The sequence below is a fragment of the Anomaloglossus baeobatrachus genome, chromosome 3 (genome assembly GCF_048569485.1).
Source record: "Anomaloglossus baeobatrachus isolate aAnoBae1 chromosome 3, aAnoBae1.hap1, whole genome shotgun sequence".
In the NCBI taxonomy this organism is placed as follows: domain Eukaryota; kingdom Metazoa; phylum Chordata; class Amphibia; order Anura; family Aromobatidae; genus Anomaloglossus; species Anomaloglossus baeobatrachus.
The window spans coordinates 113,086,495-113,104,255 of NC_134355.1; the positions used below are offsets into that span (position 1 = coordinate 113,086,495).

Sequence of the window (17,761 nt, forward strand, 5' to 3'; positions counted from 1 at the left end):
TAAACAAAATTCCCTTCTTCTTTTTCGCTCCTAATTGGGAGACCCAGACAGTGGGACGTCCAAAAGCAGTCCCTGGGTGGGTAAAAAGATACCACATGAACGGGCTGTCATACAGCCTCTTCCTACAGGTGGGCCACCGCCGCCTGAAGGACCCGTCTACCTAGGCTGGCGTCTGCCGAAGCGTAGGTATGCACTTGATAGTGTTTGGTAAACGTGTGCAGACTCGACCAGGTAGCCGCCTGGCACACTTGCTGAGCCGTAGCCTGATGCCTCAACGCCCAGGACGCACCAACGGCTCTGGTAGAATGGGCCTTCAGTCCAGATGGAATCTGAAGCCCAGCAGAACGGTATGTGTGAAGAATTGGTTCCTTGATCCACCGCGCCAGGGTGGATTTGGAAGCTTGCGATCCCTTATGCTGACCAGCGACTAGGACAAAGAGCGCATCCGAACGGCGTAGAGGCGCCGTGCGAGAAATGTAAATCCTGAGTGCTCTCACCAGGTCCAACAGATGTAAACCCTTTTCAAATTGGTGAACTGGATGCGGACACAAAGATGGCAAAGTGATATCCTGATTGAGATGAAAGGAAGAAACCACCTTGGGAGAAAACTCTGGAATTGGACGCAGTACTACCTTGTCTTGGTGAAACACCAGGAAGGGAGATTTGCAAGATAACGCCGCCAGCTCGGACACTCTTCGAAGAGATGTGACCGCTACAAGAAAAACTACCTTTTGTGAAAGCCGAGAAAGGGGAACCTCTTTCAAGGGCTCGAAAGGCGGCTTTTGAAGAGCAAGGAGAACCTTGTTCAGATCCCAGGGTTCCAATGGCCGTCTGTAAGGAGGAACGATATGACAAACTCCTTGGAGAAACGTGCGTACTTTAGAAAGCTGTGCCAAGCGCTTCTGAAAGAATACGGATAACGCGGAGACTTGACCCTTAAGCGAGCTAAGGGACAAACCTTTTTCCAACCCAGACTGCAGGAAGGAAAGAAAAATTGGCAATGCAAATGGCCAGGGAGAAAACCCTTGAGCCAAGCACCACGCTAAGAATATCTTCCACGTTCTGTGATAGATCTTAGCTGAGGATGGTTTTCTAGCCTGTCTCATTGTGGCAACAACTCCCTGAGATAAACCTGAGGCCGCTAGGATCCAGGACTCAATGTCCACACAGTCAGGTTCAGGGCCGCAGAATTCAGATGGAAAAACGGCCCTTGAGACAGCAGATCTGGACGGTCTGGTAGTGCCCACGGTTGGCCTACCGTGAGATGCCACAGATCCGGGTACCACGACCTTCTTGGCCAATTTGGAGCGACGAGTATGGCTCGCTGGCAGTCGGACTTGATTTTCCGGAGAACTCTGGGTAACAATGCTAGAGGTGGGAACACATAGGGGAGTCGGAATTGCGACCAATCCTGAACCAAGGCGTCTGCCGCCAGCGCTCGGTGATCGTGAGACCGTGCCATGAAAACTGGGACCTTGTTGTTGTGCCGTGACGCCATCAGATCGACGTCCGGCGACCCCCAGCGGCAACAGATCTGTTGAAACACGTCCGGGTGAAGGGACCATTCTCCTGCGTCCATGCCCTGGCGACTGAGAAAGTCCGCTTCCCAGTTTTCCACGCCTGGGATGTGAACTGCAGATATGGTGGACGCTCTGCTTTCCACCCACGTCAAAATCCGCTGGACTTCTTGAAAAGCTTGGCGACTGCGTGTTCCCCCTTGGTGGTTGATGTACGCCACCGCCGTGGAATTGTCCGACTGAATCCGAATCTGCTTGCCTTCCAGCCATTGTTGGAAGGCTCGCAGGGCAAGATAGATTGCTCTGATTTCCAGAACATTGATCTGCAAGGTGGACTCTTCCTGAGTCCACGTCCCCTGAGCCCTGTGGTGGAGAAACACCGCTCCCCACCCTGATAGGCTCGCATCTGTCGTGACCACTGCCCAGGACGGGGGAAGGAACGACTTTCCCTGTGACAATGAGTTGGGGAGAAGCCACCAACGTAGAGAGTCCTTGGCAGTCTGAGAGAGGGAGACAGTCCTGTCGAGGGACGTCGATTTCCCATCCCATTGGCGCAGAATGTCCCATTGGAGAGGGCGCAGATGAAACTGCGCGAACGGGACTGCCTCCATTGCTGCTACCATCTTTCCTAGGAAATGCATGAGGCGCCTCAGTGAGTGCGACTGGCTCTGAAGGAGAGATTGCACTCCAGTCCGTAGCGAGCACTGCTTGTCCAGTGGAAGCCTCACTATCGCTGATAGAGTATGAAACTCCATGCCAAGATAAGTCAGAGATTGGGTCGGGGTTAGATGAGACTTTGGAAAGTTGATAATCCACCCGAAAGTCTGGAGAGTGTCTAGCGCCACCTTCAGACTGTGTTGGCATGCTTCTTGAGAGGATGCCTTTATAAGCAGGTCGTCTAGATACGGGATGACCGAGTGACCCTGCGAGTGCAGAACAGCTACTACTGCTGCCATGACTTTGGTGAAGACCCGGGGGGCTGTTGCCAGACCGAAGGGTAACGCTACGAACTGTAGGTGCTCGTCGTGTATGACGAAACGTAGGAAACGCTGATGCTCTGGTGCAATCGGCACGTGGAGATACGCATCTTTGATGTCTATTGATGCTAGAAAATCTCCCTGAGACATTGAGGCTATGACGGAGCGTAGGGATTCCATCCGGAACCTCCTGACTTTTACGTGTCTGTTGAGCAACTTCAGATCCAGGACGGGACGATACGATCCGTCCTTTTTTGGGACCACAAACAGATTGGAGTAAAAACCGTGACCCTGTTCCTGAAGAGGGACGGAGGTCACCACCCCTTCCGCCTTTAGAGCGGCCACCGCCTGCAACAGAGCATCGGCTCGGTCTGGTGGTGGAGAAGTTCGGAAGAAACGAGTTGGCGGACGAGAACTGAACTCTATCCTGTACCCGTGAGATAGAATATCTCTCACCCAACGGTCCTTGACGTTTGCTAGCCAAATGTCGCCAAAGTGGGACAGCCTCCCACCGACCGCGGGTGTGGGCATCGGAGACCGCAAGTCAGGAGGACGTCGTTTTGGCAACGGTTCCTCCGGCTGGTCTTTTTGGGCGTGACTGAGACCTCCAAGAATTTGAACGTCTCTGGTCCTTTTGAGTCTTTTTTGACGAGGCGAATTGGGACCTGCCCTGTCCTCGAAAGGACCGATAACCAGACTGACCCCTCCTCTGTTGGGGCTTGTTTTGTCTGTGTTGCGGTAAGGAAGAGTCCTTACCCTTGGAGTGTTTGATGATTTCATCCAAACGCTCTCCAAACAATCGGTCACGAGAAAAAGGCAAATTGGTTAAGCACTTCTTGGAATGAGAATCTGCTTTCCAATGTCTCAACCACAGAGCCCTACGCAAAACAACTGAGTTGGCTGACGCCACTGCCGTGCGGCTTGTAGCGTCCAGAACAGCATTAATCGCGTACGACGCGAATGCCGCCATTTGCGAGGTCAATGGTGCTACCTGCGGGGCAAATGCACGTGTGACTGAGTCGACTCGCGCAAGCCCGGCCGTGATAGCTTGGAGTGCCCATACGGCCGCAAAAGAAGGCGCTAATGACGCTCCAATCGCTTCATAGATGGATTTCAGCCAGAGCTCCATCTGCCTGTCAGTGGCATCTTTAAGTGCCGCTCCATCTTCAACAGCAACCAAGGATCTAGCTGCAAGCCTGGAAATTGGAGGATCCACTTTTGGACACTGGGTCCAACCCTTGACCACTTCAGAGGGAAAAGGGTAGCGTGTATCTTTAAGTCGTTTAGGAAAACGCCTTTCAGGATAAGCGTGGGGTTTCTGGATTGCGTCTCTGAAGTCAGCGTGGTCCAGAAAAGTGCTTAATGTACGCTTAGGGTATCTGAAATGGATTCTCTCGTGCTGCGAAGCTGACTCCTCTACAGGAGGAGCTGGTGGGGAAATATTCAACATCTTATTGATGTTAAATATAAGATCATTAACTATGGCGTCACCATCTGGTGTATCTAGATTGAGAGCGGTCCCAGGATCAGAATCCTGATCAGTTACGTCCGCCTCATCACCCATAGATTCATCCCGCTGGGATCCAGACCATTGAGATGAATGTGAAGGCCCGTCATAACGAGCCCGCTTAGGCTGCCCGGGGCCATCGTCCGAGTCAGAGTCTTCACCCTGAGGTGTAGATGCCCGTCCCGGAGCTAGGAGCTGAGGGGGACCAGGGGGCAATACATGCACAGTGTCCGTGGTCTGAAGTACAGGCCTAGCTCGCAATGTGTCAAGAATTTGTGACATAGTGAGAGACATTCTGTCAGCAAAAGCTGCAAACTCAGTTCCTGTCACCTGGACAGCATTCACAGGTGGTACACCCTGGGACACGTCCAGCAGAGGTCCCGACTGTGCAAGCGCCGCAGGGGCCGAGCACTGCACACAATGGGGGTCCGTGGAGCCTGCCGGTAGAAAAGTCCCACATGCGGTGCAGGAAGCATATAATGTCTGTGCCTTGGCACCCTTGCGTTTTACGGGCGACATGCTGCTGGCTCTCTGCATGTGAGAGAGTCTATAGCCAAAGGGCGACCAGCGCTATGTAATACCAAGTATTTGTAGCAACAAAATACTAAGAATACTACGAGCACAAGAGGGGGTGAGCCCTGAGGGCTGCTTACCGCCCGCTGAACAGCGGGTAAGAGGCTGCAGAATGCCTTGTCTGGGTCTCCCCGGCTCCCCTCTGCAGCTCAGCGTGTCAGCAAGAATGGCTGCCGGCTTATGTGGAGAGGGGCGGTCCGTGGGAGTTCCCCAACAAAAGTGCGGGAACAGTGTCCCCTCTGTGCTGACTGTGAGGGCTGGAGTATGTAAAAACGACTCCAGCCCTCAGCGCTGATGCACTGGCCAGCGTCCCGCCCCTCTCCTGACTGGCAGGTCTGGGGGCGGGAACGAACGAAAGCAGGCCGCAAAAGCCGGGGACTCGAGTTATCAGCGCAGCCGCCGTAAAAGCGCGGGCCGCGCTGAAGTCCCCGGCGCACTACAAGTGCCAGCCGCGCCGCTGTTCCAGCGGCCGGCGCGACCGAGTCTAGACGTGGGCAGCGTCCCGCCCCTCTCCTGACTGGCAGGTCTGGGGGCGGGAACGAACGGAAGCAGGCCGCAAAAGCCGGGGACTGTAGTTATCAGCGCGGCCGCCGTAAAAGCGCAGGCCGCGCTGAAGTCCCCGGCGCACTACAAGTGCCAGCCGTGCCGCAGTCCCAGCGGCCGGCGCGGCCGATTCCCATAAGTGTGCCTGCTTCAGCTAAGCTGAATGAGGCCATGGCACAGGCGCCGCAGCGCTGATGTCCCCCGGCGCACTACAACACCCAGCATGCTGCGGTGTGAGCGCCAAATGCACGGGGACACAGAGTACCTTAAGGAAGCAGGGCCATGTCCCTGATGTACTCCGCTCCATCCAGCATCTTCTCCAGGGGCTGTAGATGGAGCACGGTCTCAGTGCCTGGAGACCGGTAAATCCCACTTCACCCAGAGCCCTGTAAAAAGGGATGGGGAAGGAATCAGCATGTGGGCTCCTGCCGCCGTACCCGCAATGGGTACCTCAACCTTACAAACACCTCCGACATAAGTGGGGTGAGAAGGGAGCATGCTGGGAGTCTGTATAGACCCTCTTTTCTTCCATCCGACATAGTCAGCAGCTGCTGCTGACTAAAAACAATGGAGCTATGCGTGCGTGTCTGACCTCCTTGCGCACAAAGCTAAAACTGAGGAATCCGTACTCCTACGGGAGGGTGTATAGCCAGAAGGGGAGGGGCCTTACACTTTTAAGTGTAGTTCTTTGTGCGGCCTCCAGAGGCAGTAGCTATACACCCACTGTCTGGGTCTCCCAATTAGGAGCGAAAAAGAAAATAGTAGTCAGTAATATAGTAATAATTCTGGCACACTGAAGATATTGAAGACATATGAGACGTTTCTTTAGAATGCTGAATCAATTTATTAGTGCAAAAAGTTGAGGATAATTTATCCAACGTTTCGACCGTATCTTATGGCCGTTGTCAAGGACAAAATTATCTATATCAACACTGTGAAGATATGCGTTCAATGTTAAATGGACATCGCCATTGGGTATAATGGGATCTAAAAAAAAAAAAAATCGATCCTCACGTACTATCAGTAAGATATAAGAGAGATGGCCAAGACCTTTATTGCAGGACTGGGAATAGCCCAAATTTTGTTGTTGTTTCTGGTTTATTGGATAGAAACCGTAACACAAGACACTAGTGGGAGTAGTGTGATTCCCACACTAAGTGTTTCTTAGCTACCTCCAAATGAGCAAATGCTTATTGTAGTGTTTCTGGACAATAATTATCTGGTACTGCTATCATGGGAAATAGGGAACACATGTCCCTTTAAGACTCTGGAAAGGTAAATAGGAGCTCAAAAGCAAAGAGTTGCTAGGTAGATTTGTGGGGGAACGAATCTTATAATACTGGTGTAGGGTATAGGTCCCTGGACACTGGACACTGTCCAGGGACCTATACCCTACACCAGTATTATAAGATTCGTTCCCCCACAAATCTACCTAGCAACTCTTTGCTTTTGAGCTCCTATTTACCTTTCCAGAGTCTTAAAGGGACATGTGTTCCCTATTTCCCATGATAGCAGTACCAGATAATTATTGTCCAGAAACACTACAATAAGCATTTGCTCATTTGGAGGTAGCTAAGAAACACTTAGTGTGGGAATCACACTACTCCCACTAGTGTCTTGTGTTACGGTTTCTATCCAATAAACCAGAAACAACAACAAAATTTGGGCTATTCCCAGTCCTGCAATAAAGGTCTTGGCCATCTCTCTTATATCTTACTGATAGTACGTGAGGATCGATTTTTTTTATCCCATTATACCCAATGGCGATGTCCATTTAACATTGAACGCATATCTTCACAGTGTTGATATAGATAATTTTGTCCTTGACAACGGCCATAAGATACGGTCGAAACGTTGGATAAATTATCCTCAACTTTTTGCACTAATAAATTGATTCAGCATTCTAAAGAAACGTCTCATATGTCTTCAATATCTTCAGTGTGCCAGAATTATTACTATATTACGGCTTATTTTTTGCGTCTCAAGCTGACGTTTTTAACTGTACCAGTTTTGCACAGATGCTACGTTTTGATTGCCTCTTATTGCATTTTGTGCAAAAGTTGTGGCGATAAAAAAACGTCGTTTTGGCGTTTGGATTTTTTTTTGCCGCTACGCCGTATACTGACCAGATTAATTGATTTTATATTTTGATAGATCGGGCGTTTCTGAACGCGGCGATACCAAAAGTGTGTATATTTTTTTACGTTTTTAACCCTTTAATTTTCAATGGGGCGAATGGGGGGTGATTTGAACTTTTAGGTTTTTTTGTTTTTTTAAAACTTTTTTTTTATTTTACTAGTCCCCCTAGGGGGCTATTGCGATCAGCATTCCGATCGCTCTGCACTATCTGCTGATCACAGATATACAGCTGTAAACAGCAGATACGCTCTCTCTTTTGCTGTGCCGCTGGCACAGCGAAAGTGAAAGCAAGTCATGTGTAGTACAGGAGTCATCACATGAGCCTGTGTTACCATGACAACTATCGGAAGTCACGTGATCGCGTCACGTGACTTCCGGTATCGGGCGGTAAGTAAAAGTTTACCGCGATCGCGCTTATAATGGCGCTGTCACGTATTGACAGCGCCATTGAAGGGGTTAATCGGCACGAGCAGATAACGATTCTGCTCTTGCCTAGCAGGCACACATCTCAGCTGTGAAAATCAGCTGAGATGTGCGCCGATCGCGGCATGCTGCCGCCGGAGGACCGCGGGCAGTAACATTATGACATTTAGGACGTAATTTTACTGCCCGCGGTCTTTAAGGGGTTAAGGCAAGCACTCTTATAGGAAATCAATTATTCTAAATATCAAGAGGGTGGGTGGGATGCACCTCTATGCAATCATCATCATCAGAAGTGGATTCAATGCGGAGATTTCAGACTTTCCCTGTTGTAAAAGTTGTCATTAAGTTGTCAGCAGGGAAGGGAAAGCAGATCAAGTAGAAGTATTGTATTGCAAGAGTTTTTATTTATTTTTTTATTGTGCCAATGACCATCGATATGTGTATAAGAATCAGACGGATTTCACCATTTCAAATTCAGGACAGTCTCAAGACTTCACACCATAAAAAATTTTAAAAAAATAAATAAATAAAAAACATTCCATTCTGAACAAGGTCTGCGTTATGTAATGTCAATCAAAAAGCAATAGTGATTTATCCACACATTTACTTTATTATTGATTCCCATCAAAAGTGCAATAATCATTCAAATATAGCCAAAATGGCCACAGGAGTCACGTGTTAGATGATAATAGGACACCTGCACAATTATATTTCTGAAGTACAATTTTACAGCCTAAAAGATCAAAACGCGGCACAATAGGAATGCTAAACAGACGCCCCATTGAAAACCGCTAATGTGCCACACTTACAGCAACTAAACGTAAGGGTTAATATTCATCAGGAATAACACTGGTATTCAGATCACATAATCAAATCAAAATCATTCAAAGTCTCGCCAATGCAGCACCCGGTCTCAAAGGGAAAAGTGGCATAAAGAAAGAAAGCCAGCGTGCATACTAATCTAGATACTTGGATTTAACAGCTTTAGCTTACTCATCTCTCTGGAATTTACTGAATATTGTTACTCTCCATATTAATTACTGCTGGATAAAAAGATCATAGAAAATTATCCAAAGGCACCGCTGCCATAAGCTAAATGGCATTCATTAGACTCTACTCAAATTTAGCAATTTGCTAACAAAGTGATACATAAAATAATGGCTTCACCTGATATTATCTTCTGGCTCGGGCTCACTGTCACTGTCCTCGGCTTTTCTCTTTGTTCCTCCAGGAGGCTGGGTGTTCAAATTCTAAAGGAGAGAATATGCAGAAATTAAACACATGCGTCTCCTTGTCCACATAAACAAGCCTCACGTTGACATTTCTATTCTAGACTATGGGAGTGCATTGGCCATCCTCTAATAACAGTTCTGAAATACACTGCCTCATTGATGGAGGCCATTCACCACGAATGAGCTTTATTAAAAAAAAAAAAAAAAAAAAAAAAAGAAGGTTCAGAACAAGCTCCTAACTTTATTGGTAAATTCAGAGTTAAGGCCCATGCAGACATCAGTACAAATCAGTCCGAACACTGACCGGAAGGCACAGATTTGTACGCAGCTCCACAGAGCATTGTACAGATTACAGATATAAAGCTGACACTCCCCAGTCGCATGCATTTCCAAAGCAAAATTGGACTGGTTGGCACGGACGTATGCATGGCTCCTTAGAGAGGATCCTGCCAGATTCTACACAGAATATCAAATCTGTTGGTTTAAGCAGGGGAACACTTTGTGATCTCCTAACACTCCAGGGATATATCTAAGGAATCGTTCAAAGTGTAGAATGCTTTTAACCCCTTCATGATCGAGGACGTAACGGTAAAGCTAGTTTCACACTTCCGTTGGGCGAAATCCGCTGGGTCCGTTGCTGCGTCGTTTTGACGCATCCGTTATTTTTGTGGTGTCAACGGATGCAACGGATCCGCTATTTCACAGGAATCCGTTAGCTGATTCCTGTGAAATAACGGACCCGTTGCATCCGTTTGGCGTCCGCCTAACGAAATTTTGTTTTTTCTTCATTTTTTTTCATTCTGGGCATGCTCAGTAGAAATTAGCAGAATCCAGCAGCAGATTCCGTTGTAAAGCACTTTGCAACGGAATCCGCTACCATAGGGAGCCATTATAAATTTTAACGGAAGCAACGGAATCCGCTGGTTGGCGTCATTTTGACGCAAGCAAATAACGTTGAAAGAGATCAGACTGCTGATCCTAATAGTCCCCTAGAGTGATGAATAAAAAAAAAAATAAAGTTTTTAAAAAAAATTAAAAAAAAAATATATACCTAAAAGTTTCTCACCCCCCATTCGCCCCATTGAAAATTAAAGGGTAAAAAAAAAGAAGGGAATTTTGTTTACTTACCGTAAATTCCTTTTCTTCTAGCTCCTATTGGGAGACCCAGACAATTGGGTGTATAGCTTCTGCCTCCGGAGGCCACACAAAGTATTACACTTAAAAAAGTGTAACCCCTCCCCTCTGCCTATACACCCTCCCGTGGATCACGGGCTCCTCAGTTTTGGTGCAAAAGCAGGAAGGAGAAAACTTATAAATTGGTCTAGGGTAAATTCAATCCGAAGGATGTTCGGAGAACTGAAACCATGAACCAAAAGAACAATTCAACATGAACAACATGTGTACACAAAAGAACAACCAGCCCGAAGGGAACAGGGGCGGGTGCTGGGTCTCCCAATAGGAGCTAGAAGAAAAGGAATTTACGGTAAGTAAACAAAATTCCCTTCTTCTTTGTCGCTCCATTGGGAGACCCAGACAATTGGGACGTCCAAAAGCAGTCCCTGGGTGGGTAAAAGAATACCTCGATAAAAAGAGCCGAAAACGGCCCCCTCCGAAGCCGAAGCATAGGCATGCACTCGATAGTGCTTCGTGAAAGTGTGCAGACTAGACCACGTAGCTGCCTGACACACCTGCTGAGCCGTAGCCCGGTGCCGCAATGCCCAGGACGCACCCACGGCTCTGGTAGAATGGGCTTTCAGCCCTGAAGGAAGCGGAAGCCCAGAAGAACGGTAGGCTTCGAGAATCGGTTCCTTGATCCACCGAGCCAAGGTTGACTTGGAAGCCTGCGAACCCTTACGCTGGCCAGCGACAAGGACAAAGAGCGCATCTGAACGGCGCAGGGGCGCCGTGCGAGACACGTAGAGCCGGAGTGCTCTCACTAGATCTAATGAATGCAAATCCTTTTCACATTGGTGAACTTGATGCGGGCAAAATGAAGGTAAGGAGATATCCTGATTGAGATGAAAAGGAGATACCGCCTTTGGGAGAAATTCCGGTACAGGACGCAGAACCACCTTATCCTGGTGAAAAACCAGGAAGGGGGCTTTGCATGACAGCGCTGCAAGCTCCGACACTCTTCGGAGTGATGTAACTGCCACTAGAAATGCCACCTTCTGCGAAAGACGTGATAGAGAGACATCCCGCAGCGGCTCAAAAGGTGGTTTCTGAAGAGCCGTTAGCACCCTGTTAAGGTCCCAGGGTTCCAGCGGACGCTTGTAGGGTGGAACTATGTGGCAAACTCCCTGCAGGAACGTGCGGACCTGCGGAAGCCTTGCCAGGCGCTTTTGAAAAAATACTGAGAGCGCCGATACTTGTCCCTTGAGAGAGCCCAGTGACAAACCCTTGTCCATTCCGGATTGAAGGAATGAAAGAAAAATGGGTAAGGCAAAAGGCCAGGGAGAAAAACCATTATCAGAGCACCAGGACAAGAAGATCCGCCAAGACCTGTAATAGATCTTGGCGGACGTTGGTTTCCTGGCCTGTCTCATAGTGGCAATGACATCCTGAGATAACCTGAAGACGCTAGGAGCCAGGACTCAATGGCCACACAGTCAGGTTGAGGGCCGCAGAATTCAGATGGAAAAACGGCCCTTGTGACAGCAAGTCTGGGCGGTCTGGAAGCGCCCACGGCTGACCCACCGTGAGATGCCACAGATCCGGGTACCACGACCGCCTCGGCCAATCTGGAGCGACGAGAATGGCGCGACGACAGTCGGATCGGATCTTGCGTAACACTCTGGGCAGCATCGCCAGAGGAGGAAATACATAAGGAAGTCGAAACTGCGACCAATGCTGAACTAACGCGTCTGCCGCCAGAGCTCTGTGATCTTGAGACCGTGCCATGAAGGCCGGGACCTTGTTGTTGTGCCGTGACGCCATGAGATCGACGTCCGGCGTTCCCCAGCGGCGACAGATCTCTCGAAACACGTCTGGGTGAAGAGACCATTCCCCCGCGTCCATGCCCTGACGACTGAGAAAGTCTGCTTCCCAGTTTTCTGCGCCCGGGATGTGAACTGCGGAGATCGTGGAAGCTGTTGCTTCCACCCACTGCAGAATCCGCCTGACTTCCTGGAAGGCATGACGACTGCGCGTGCCGCCCTGGTGGTTGATGTATGCGACGGCAGTGGCGTTGTCCGACTGTATACGGATCTGTCTGCCCTCCAGCCACCGATGGAAAGCCAATAGGGCTAGATACACTGCCCTTATCTCCAGAATATTGATCTGAAGGGAAGACTCTATCGGAGTCCAGGTTCCCTGAGCCCTGTGGTGGAGAAAAACCGCTCCCCACCCTGACAGGCTCGCGTCCGTGGTGACCACAGCCCAGGTCGGGGGCAGGAAGGATTTTCCCTGCGATAGAGAAGTGGGGAGAAGCCACCATTGAAGAGACGTTTTGGCTGCAAGGGAAAGAGAGACGTTCCTGTCGAGGGAAGTCGACCTCCTGTCCCATTTGCGGAGAATGTCCCATTGGAGTGGGCGCAGATGGAACTGCGCGAAGGGCACTGCCTCCATTGCTGCCACCATCTTCCCCAGGAAGTGCATGAGGCGCCTTAAGGGGTGTGACTGACCCCGAAGAAGAGATTGCACCCCCGCCTGCAGAGAAAGCTGTTTGTCCCGCGGTAGCTTGACTACCGCTGACTGTGTATGAAACTCCATCCCGAGGTAAGTCAGTGATTGGGTCGGTGTCAACTTGGATTTCGGGAAGTTGATGATCCACCCGAACTGCTGGAGAGTCGCCAGAGCGACGGTCAGGCTGTGTTGACACGCCACCCGGGAGGGTGCCCTGACTAGGAGATCGTCTAAGTAAGGGATCACCGAGTGGCCCTGAGAGTGTAGGACCGCCACAACGGATGCCATGACTGATGAAAACCCGTGGGGCTGTCGCCAGGCCGAAAGGCAATGCCACGAACTGAAGGTGTTCGTCCCCGATGGCGAAACGCAGGAAGCGTTGATGTTCGGGTGCGATCGGCACATGGAGATAAGCATCCTTGATGTCGACCGATGCTAGGAAGTCTCCTTGTGACATCGAAGCGATGACCGAGCGGAGAGATTCCATCCGAAACCTTCTGGTGCTCACATGTCTGTTGAGTAGTTTGAGGTCCAGAACGGGACGGAATGATCCGTCCTTCTTTGGCACCACGAACAAGTTGGAGTAAAAGCCGTGACCATGTTCCTGAGGGGGAACGGGAATCACAACTCCTTCTGTCTTCAGAACGCCCACCGCCTGAAAAAGAGCGTCGGCCCGAGAGGGGGGCGGAGATGTTCTGAAGAAACGAGTCGGAGGACGAGAGTTGAACTCTATCCTGTAACCGTGAGACAGAATGTCTCTCACCCATCGGTCTTGAACATGTGGCCACCAGGCGTCGCAAAAGCGGGAGAGCCTGCCACCGACCGAGGATGCGGTTCGGGGAAGCCGAAAGTCATGAGGAGGCCGCCTTGGAGGCAGTGCCTCCGGCGGCTTTTTGGGGGCGTGACTTAGACCGCCACGCATAGGAGTTCCTCTGGCCTTTCTCTGGCCTGTTGGACGAAGAGGATTGGGACTTGGCTGAGGGCCGAAAGGACCGAAACCTCGGTTGTATTTTCCGTTGCTGAGGTCTCTTCGGTTTGGACTGGGGTAAGGAAGAGTCCTTTCCCTTGGATTCCTTAATAATTTCATCCAATCGTTCGCCAAACAATCGGTCGCCAGAAAACGGCAAACCGGTTAAGAACTTCTTGGAAGCAGAGTCTGCCTTCCATTCGCGCAGCCACATGGCCCTGCGGACTGCCACAGAATTAGCGGATGCCACCGCTGTACGGCTAGCAGAGTCCAGGACGGCATTCATGGCGTAGGACAAAAAAGCCGACGCCTGAGAAGTCAAAGACGCAACTTGTGGAGCAGAGGCACGTGTGACCGCATTAATCTCAGACAGACAAGCTGAGATAGCTTGGAGTGCCCACACGGCTGCAAAAGCCGGGGCAAAAGACGCGCCTGTGGCTTCATAGATGGATTTCACCAGGAGCTCTATCTGCCTGTCAGTGGCATCCTTGAGCGATGAGCCATCTGCAACTGATACCACAGATCTAGCCGCCAATCTAGAGACTGGAGGATCCACCTTGGGACATTGAGCCCAACCCTTAACTACATCAGAGGGGAAGGGGTAACGTGTGTCATTAAGGCGCTTAGTAAAGCGCTTGTCCGGAAATGCTCTGTGCTTCTGGACAGCATCTCTGAAGTTAGAGTGATCGAAAAACGCACTACGTGTACGTTTGCAGGAGTCCTCCACGTGAGACCTAGGGGCCACCCCGGGAGCGCGCTGCGGCGCGGACCGAGAGGCACCTGGAGGCGACGATCCAACAGGGCCCGGGGCCTGTGTAAGGACCGGTCTGGACTGCAAAGCTTCTAGCAGCTTGGCAGACCATTTTTCCATAGACTGAGCCATGGATTGTGAAAGTGACTCAGAGAGTTTCTCAGCAAAAACTGCAAACTCTGTCCCTGCTGCCTGGACAGTGGAAGCAGGGGGGGTCTGCCTGAGCCGAGGGGCCCACTAGTGACCGAGGCTCCGGCTGAGCAAGCGAAACAGGGGTCGAGCATTGCTCACAGTGAGGGTAGGTGGAACCCGCAGGTAACATAGCCCCACAAGAGGTACAGGTTGCAAAAAAACCCTGTGCCTTAGCGCCCTTGCTCCTTGTGGACGACATGCTGTTGTCTCCTAGGAGAGTGATCACTGAGGGTATATGGGAAAAGGTAAACAACCCGGCCGAACAGAAAATTATATATTATATTATATATATATATATATATATATATATATATATATATATATATATATATATATATATATATATATATATATATATATATATATATATATATATATACATACATATATATATACATACATATATATATACATATATATATACATACATATATATACATACATATATACACACTCCGGCACCCTAGGGGGACCAGCACCGGGTTGACCGGCGTGGCTTACCGACCGCCCAAAGCGGGGTGTGTGTCCTCCAGATTCCCTGCCTTAGGTCTCCCAGAGCTGCAGAGCTCGTTCCTGAAAAATCCTCCACCGGCAGAATGTGCAGTAAAAATGGCTGCTGGAGCTCTCAGGGGAGGAGGGAGCCGTGGGCGGCGCTATGAAAAGTGCGGGAATCTGGGGCCCCACAGTGATCAGTGAGGGGGGAGGAAACATACAGAATGCTCCAGCCCTCACCACCGACGTCAGGTCGGCCGTCCCGCCCTTACCCCTGACTGGCAGGCCCGGGTGCGGGAGTTATGCTACTAGGCCGCAATGAAGCCGGGGACTAAATTTAAGACCGCGGCCGACAAGCAGGCTTGGTCGGCGCGTAAGTCCCGGTCTTCACAAAACAGCAGCTGCTGCAGCGTCCGGGAAACAAGCGCTCCCTGCACCGTTCCCATGGGGACACAGAGTACCTTATAGATGCAGGGCCCGGTCCCTGAGGATGCATAGACTCCTGTCCGACAGATTCCCACAGGGGCTGCGGAGGGAGCCCGGTCCCAGTAAATGGATGACCGGTCAGGATCCCACTTCTCCCAGAGCCGCTAAGGGATGGTGAAGGAAAACGGCATGAGGCTCCGGCCTTTGTACCCGCAATGGGTACCTCAACCTTAACAGCACCGCCGACGTAGTGGGTTGAGAAGGGAGCATGCCGGGGGCCCCGTGGGGGCCTTCTTTTCTTCCAACCGATATGACTAAAATGGGAATGCATGAGTGGATGTGTGCCTCCTTCCACACAAAGCATAAAACTGAGGAGCCCGTGATCCACGGGAGGGTGTATAGGCAGAGGGGAGGGGTTACACTTTTTTAAGTGTAATACTTTGTGTGGCCTCCGGAGGCAGAAGCTATACACCCAATTGTCTGGGTCTCCCAATGGAGCGACAAAGAAAAGAAAAAATTAATTACATTAATTTGGTATTGTCGCGTTCAGAATGCCCGTGAAAAGAAGGGAATTTTGTTTACTTACCGTAAATTCCTTTTCTTCTAGCTCCTATTGGGAGACCCAGACAATTGGGTGTATAGCTACTGCCTCCGGAGGCCACACAAAGCATTACACTTAAAAGTGTAAGGCCCCTCCCCTTCTGCCTATACACCCCCCGTGGGATCACGGTTCCTCAGTTTTAGTGCCAAAGCAAGAAGGAGGAAAGCCAATAACTGGTTTAAGAACAAATTCAATCCGAAGGAACATCGGAGAACCGAAACCATTCAACATGAACAACATGTGTACCCGAAAAAACAAAAAACCCTAAGCAAACAGGGCGGGTGCTGGGTCTCCCAATTGGAGCTAGAAGAAAAGGAATTTACGGTAAGTAAACAAAATTCCCTTCTTCTTTGGCGCTCCATTGGGAGACCCAGACAATTGGGACGTCCAAAAGCAGTCCCTGGGTGGGTATAATAACCCCTCGTGATAGGACCGTAAAAACAGCCCTACCCTACAGGTGGGCAGTCGCCGCCTGAAGGACTTGTCTACCTAGGCTGGCGTCCGCCGAAGCGTAGGTATGCACTTGATAGTGTTTGGTAAAAGTGTGCAGACTCGACCAGGTAGCCGCCTGGCACACCCGCTGAGCCGTAGCCTGGTGTCGTAATGTCCAGGACGCACCCACGGCTCTGGTAGAATGGGCCTTCAGCCCTGAGGGAACCGGAAGCCCAGCAGAACGGTAGGCTTCAAGAATTGGTTCCTTGATCCACCGAGCCAAGGTTGACTTGGAAGCCTGCGACCCTTTACGCTGGCCAGCGACAAGGACAAAGAGTGCATCCGAGCGGCGCAGGGGCGCCGTGCGGGAAATGTAGATCCTGAGCGCTCTCACGAGATCCAACAAATGCAAATCCTTTTCACATTGATGAACTGGACGAGGGCACAAGGAAGGCAAGGAGATATCCTGATTGAGATGAAACGGGGATACCACCTTAGGGAGAAACTCCGGAATAGGGCGCAAAACCACCTTGTCCTGGTGAATCACCAGGAAGGGAGATTTGCATGACAGCGCTGCTAGCTCGGACACTCGTCGAAGAGACGTGATCGCTACTAGAAAGGCCACTTTCTGTGAAAGGCGAGAAAGGGAAACATCCCTCATAGGCTCGAAAGGCGGCTTCTGGAGAGCAATTAGAACCCTGTTCAGATCCCAGGGCTCTAACGGCCGCTTGTAAGGAGGGACGATATGACAGACCCCTTGCAGGAACGTGCGTACCTGAGGAAGTCGTGCTAGGCGCTTCTGAAAAAATACCGATAGCGCTGAGACTTGCCCCTTGAGGGTACTGAGCGCCAAACCTTTTTCCAACCCGGATTGCAGGAAGGAAAGAAAGGTAGGCAATCTAAATGGCCAGGGAGAGACTCCCTGAGCAGAGCACCAAGACAAGAATATTTTCCACGTCCTGTGGTATATCTTGGCGGAAGTAGGTTTTCTGGCCTGTCTCATGGTGGCAATGACCTCTTGAGACAATCCTGAACCCGCTAGGATCCAGGACTCAATGGCCACACAGTCAGGTTCAGGGCCGCAGAATTCTGATGGAAAAACGGCCCTTGAGACAGCAAGTCTGATCGGTCTGGTAGTGCCCACGGTTGGCCTACCGCGAGGTGCCACAGATCCGGGTACCACGACCTCCTTGGCCAGTCTGGAGCGACGAGGATGGCGCGGCGGCAGTCGGACCTGATCTTGCGCAGCACTCTGGGCAACAGAGCCAGAGGTGGAAACACATAAGGAAGCTGGAACTGCGACCAATCTTGAACTAAGGCGTCTGCCGCCAGAGCTCGGTGATCGTGAGACCGTGCCATGAAAAC

At 50.6% G+C, this 17,761-nt stretch overlaps 1 protein-coding gene across 1 annotated transcript in view; it reads right to left on the minus strand.

Annotated features, from left to right (window-relative positions):
* XRN2 (5'-3' exoribonuclease 2) overlaps positions 1 to 17,761 on the minus strand; it is a 188,883-nt gene that overhangs the window by 74,146 nt on the left and 96,976 nt on the right. The window contains exon 16 of the mRNA XM_075339379.1: positions 8,847 to 8,929. Within this exon, the coding sequence (XP_075195494.1) occupies positions 8,847 to 8,929 (83 nt within the window). The remainder of the gene's footprint in view (positions 1 to 8,846; positions 8,930 to 17,761) is intronic.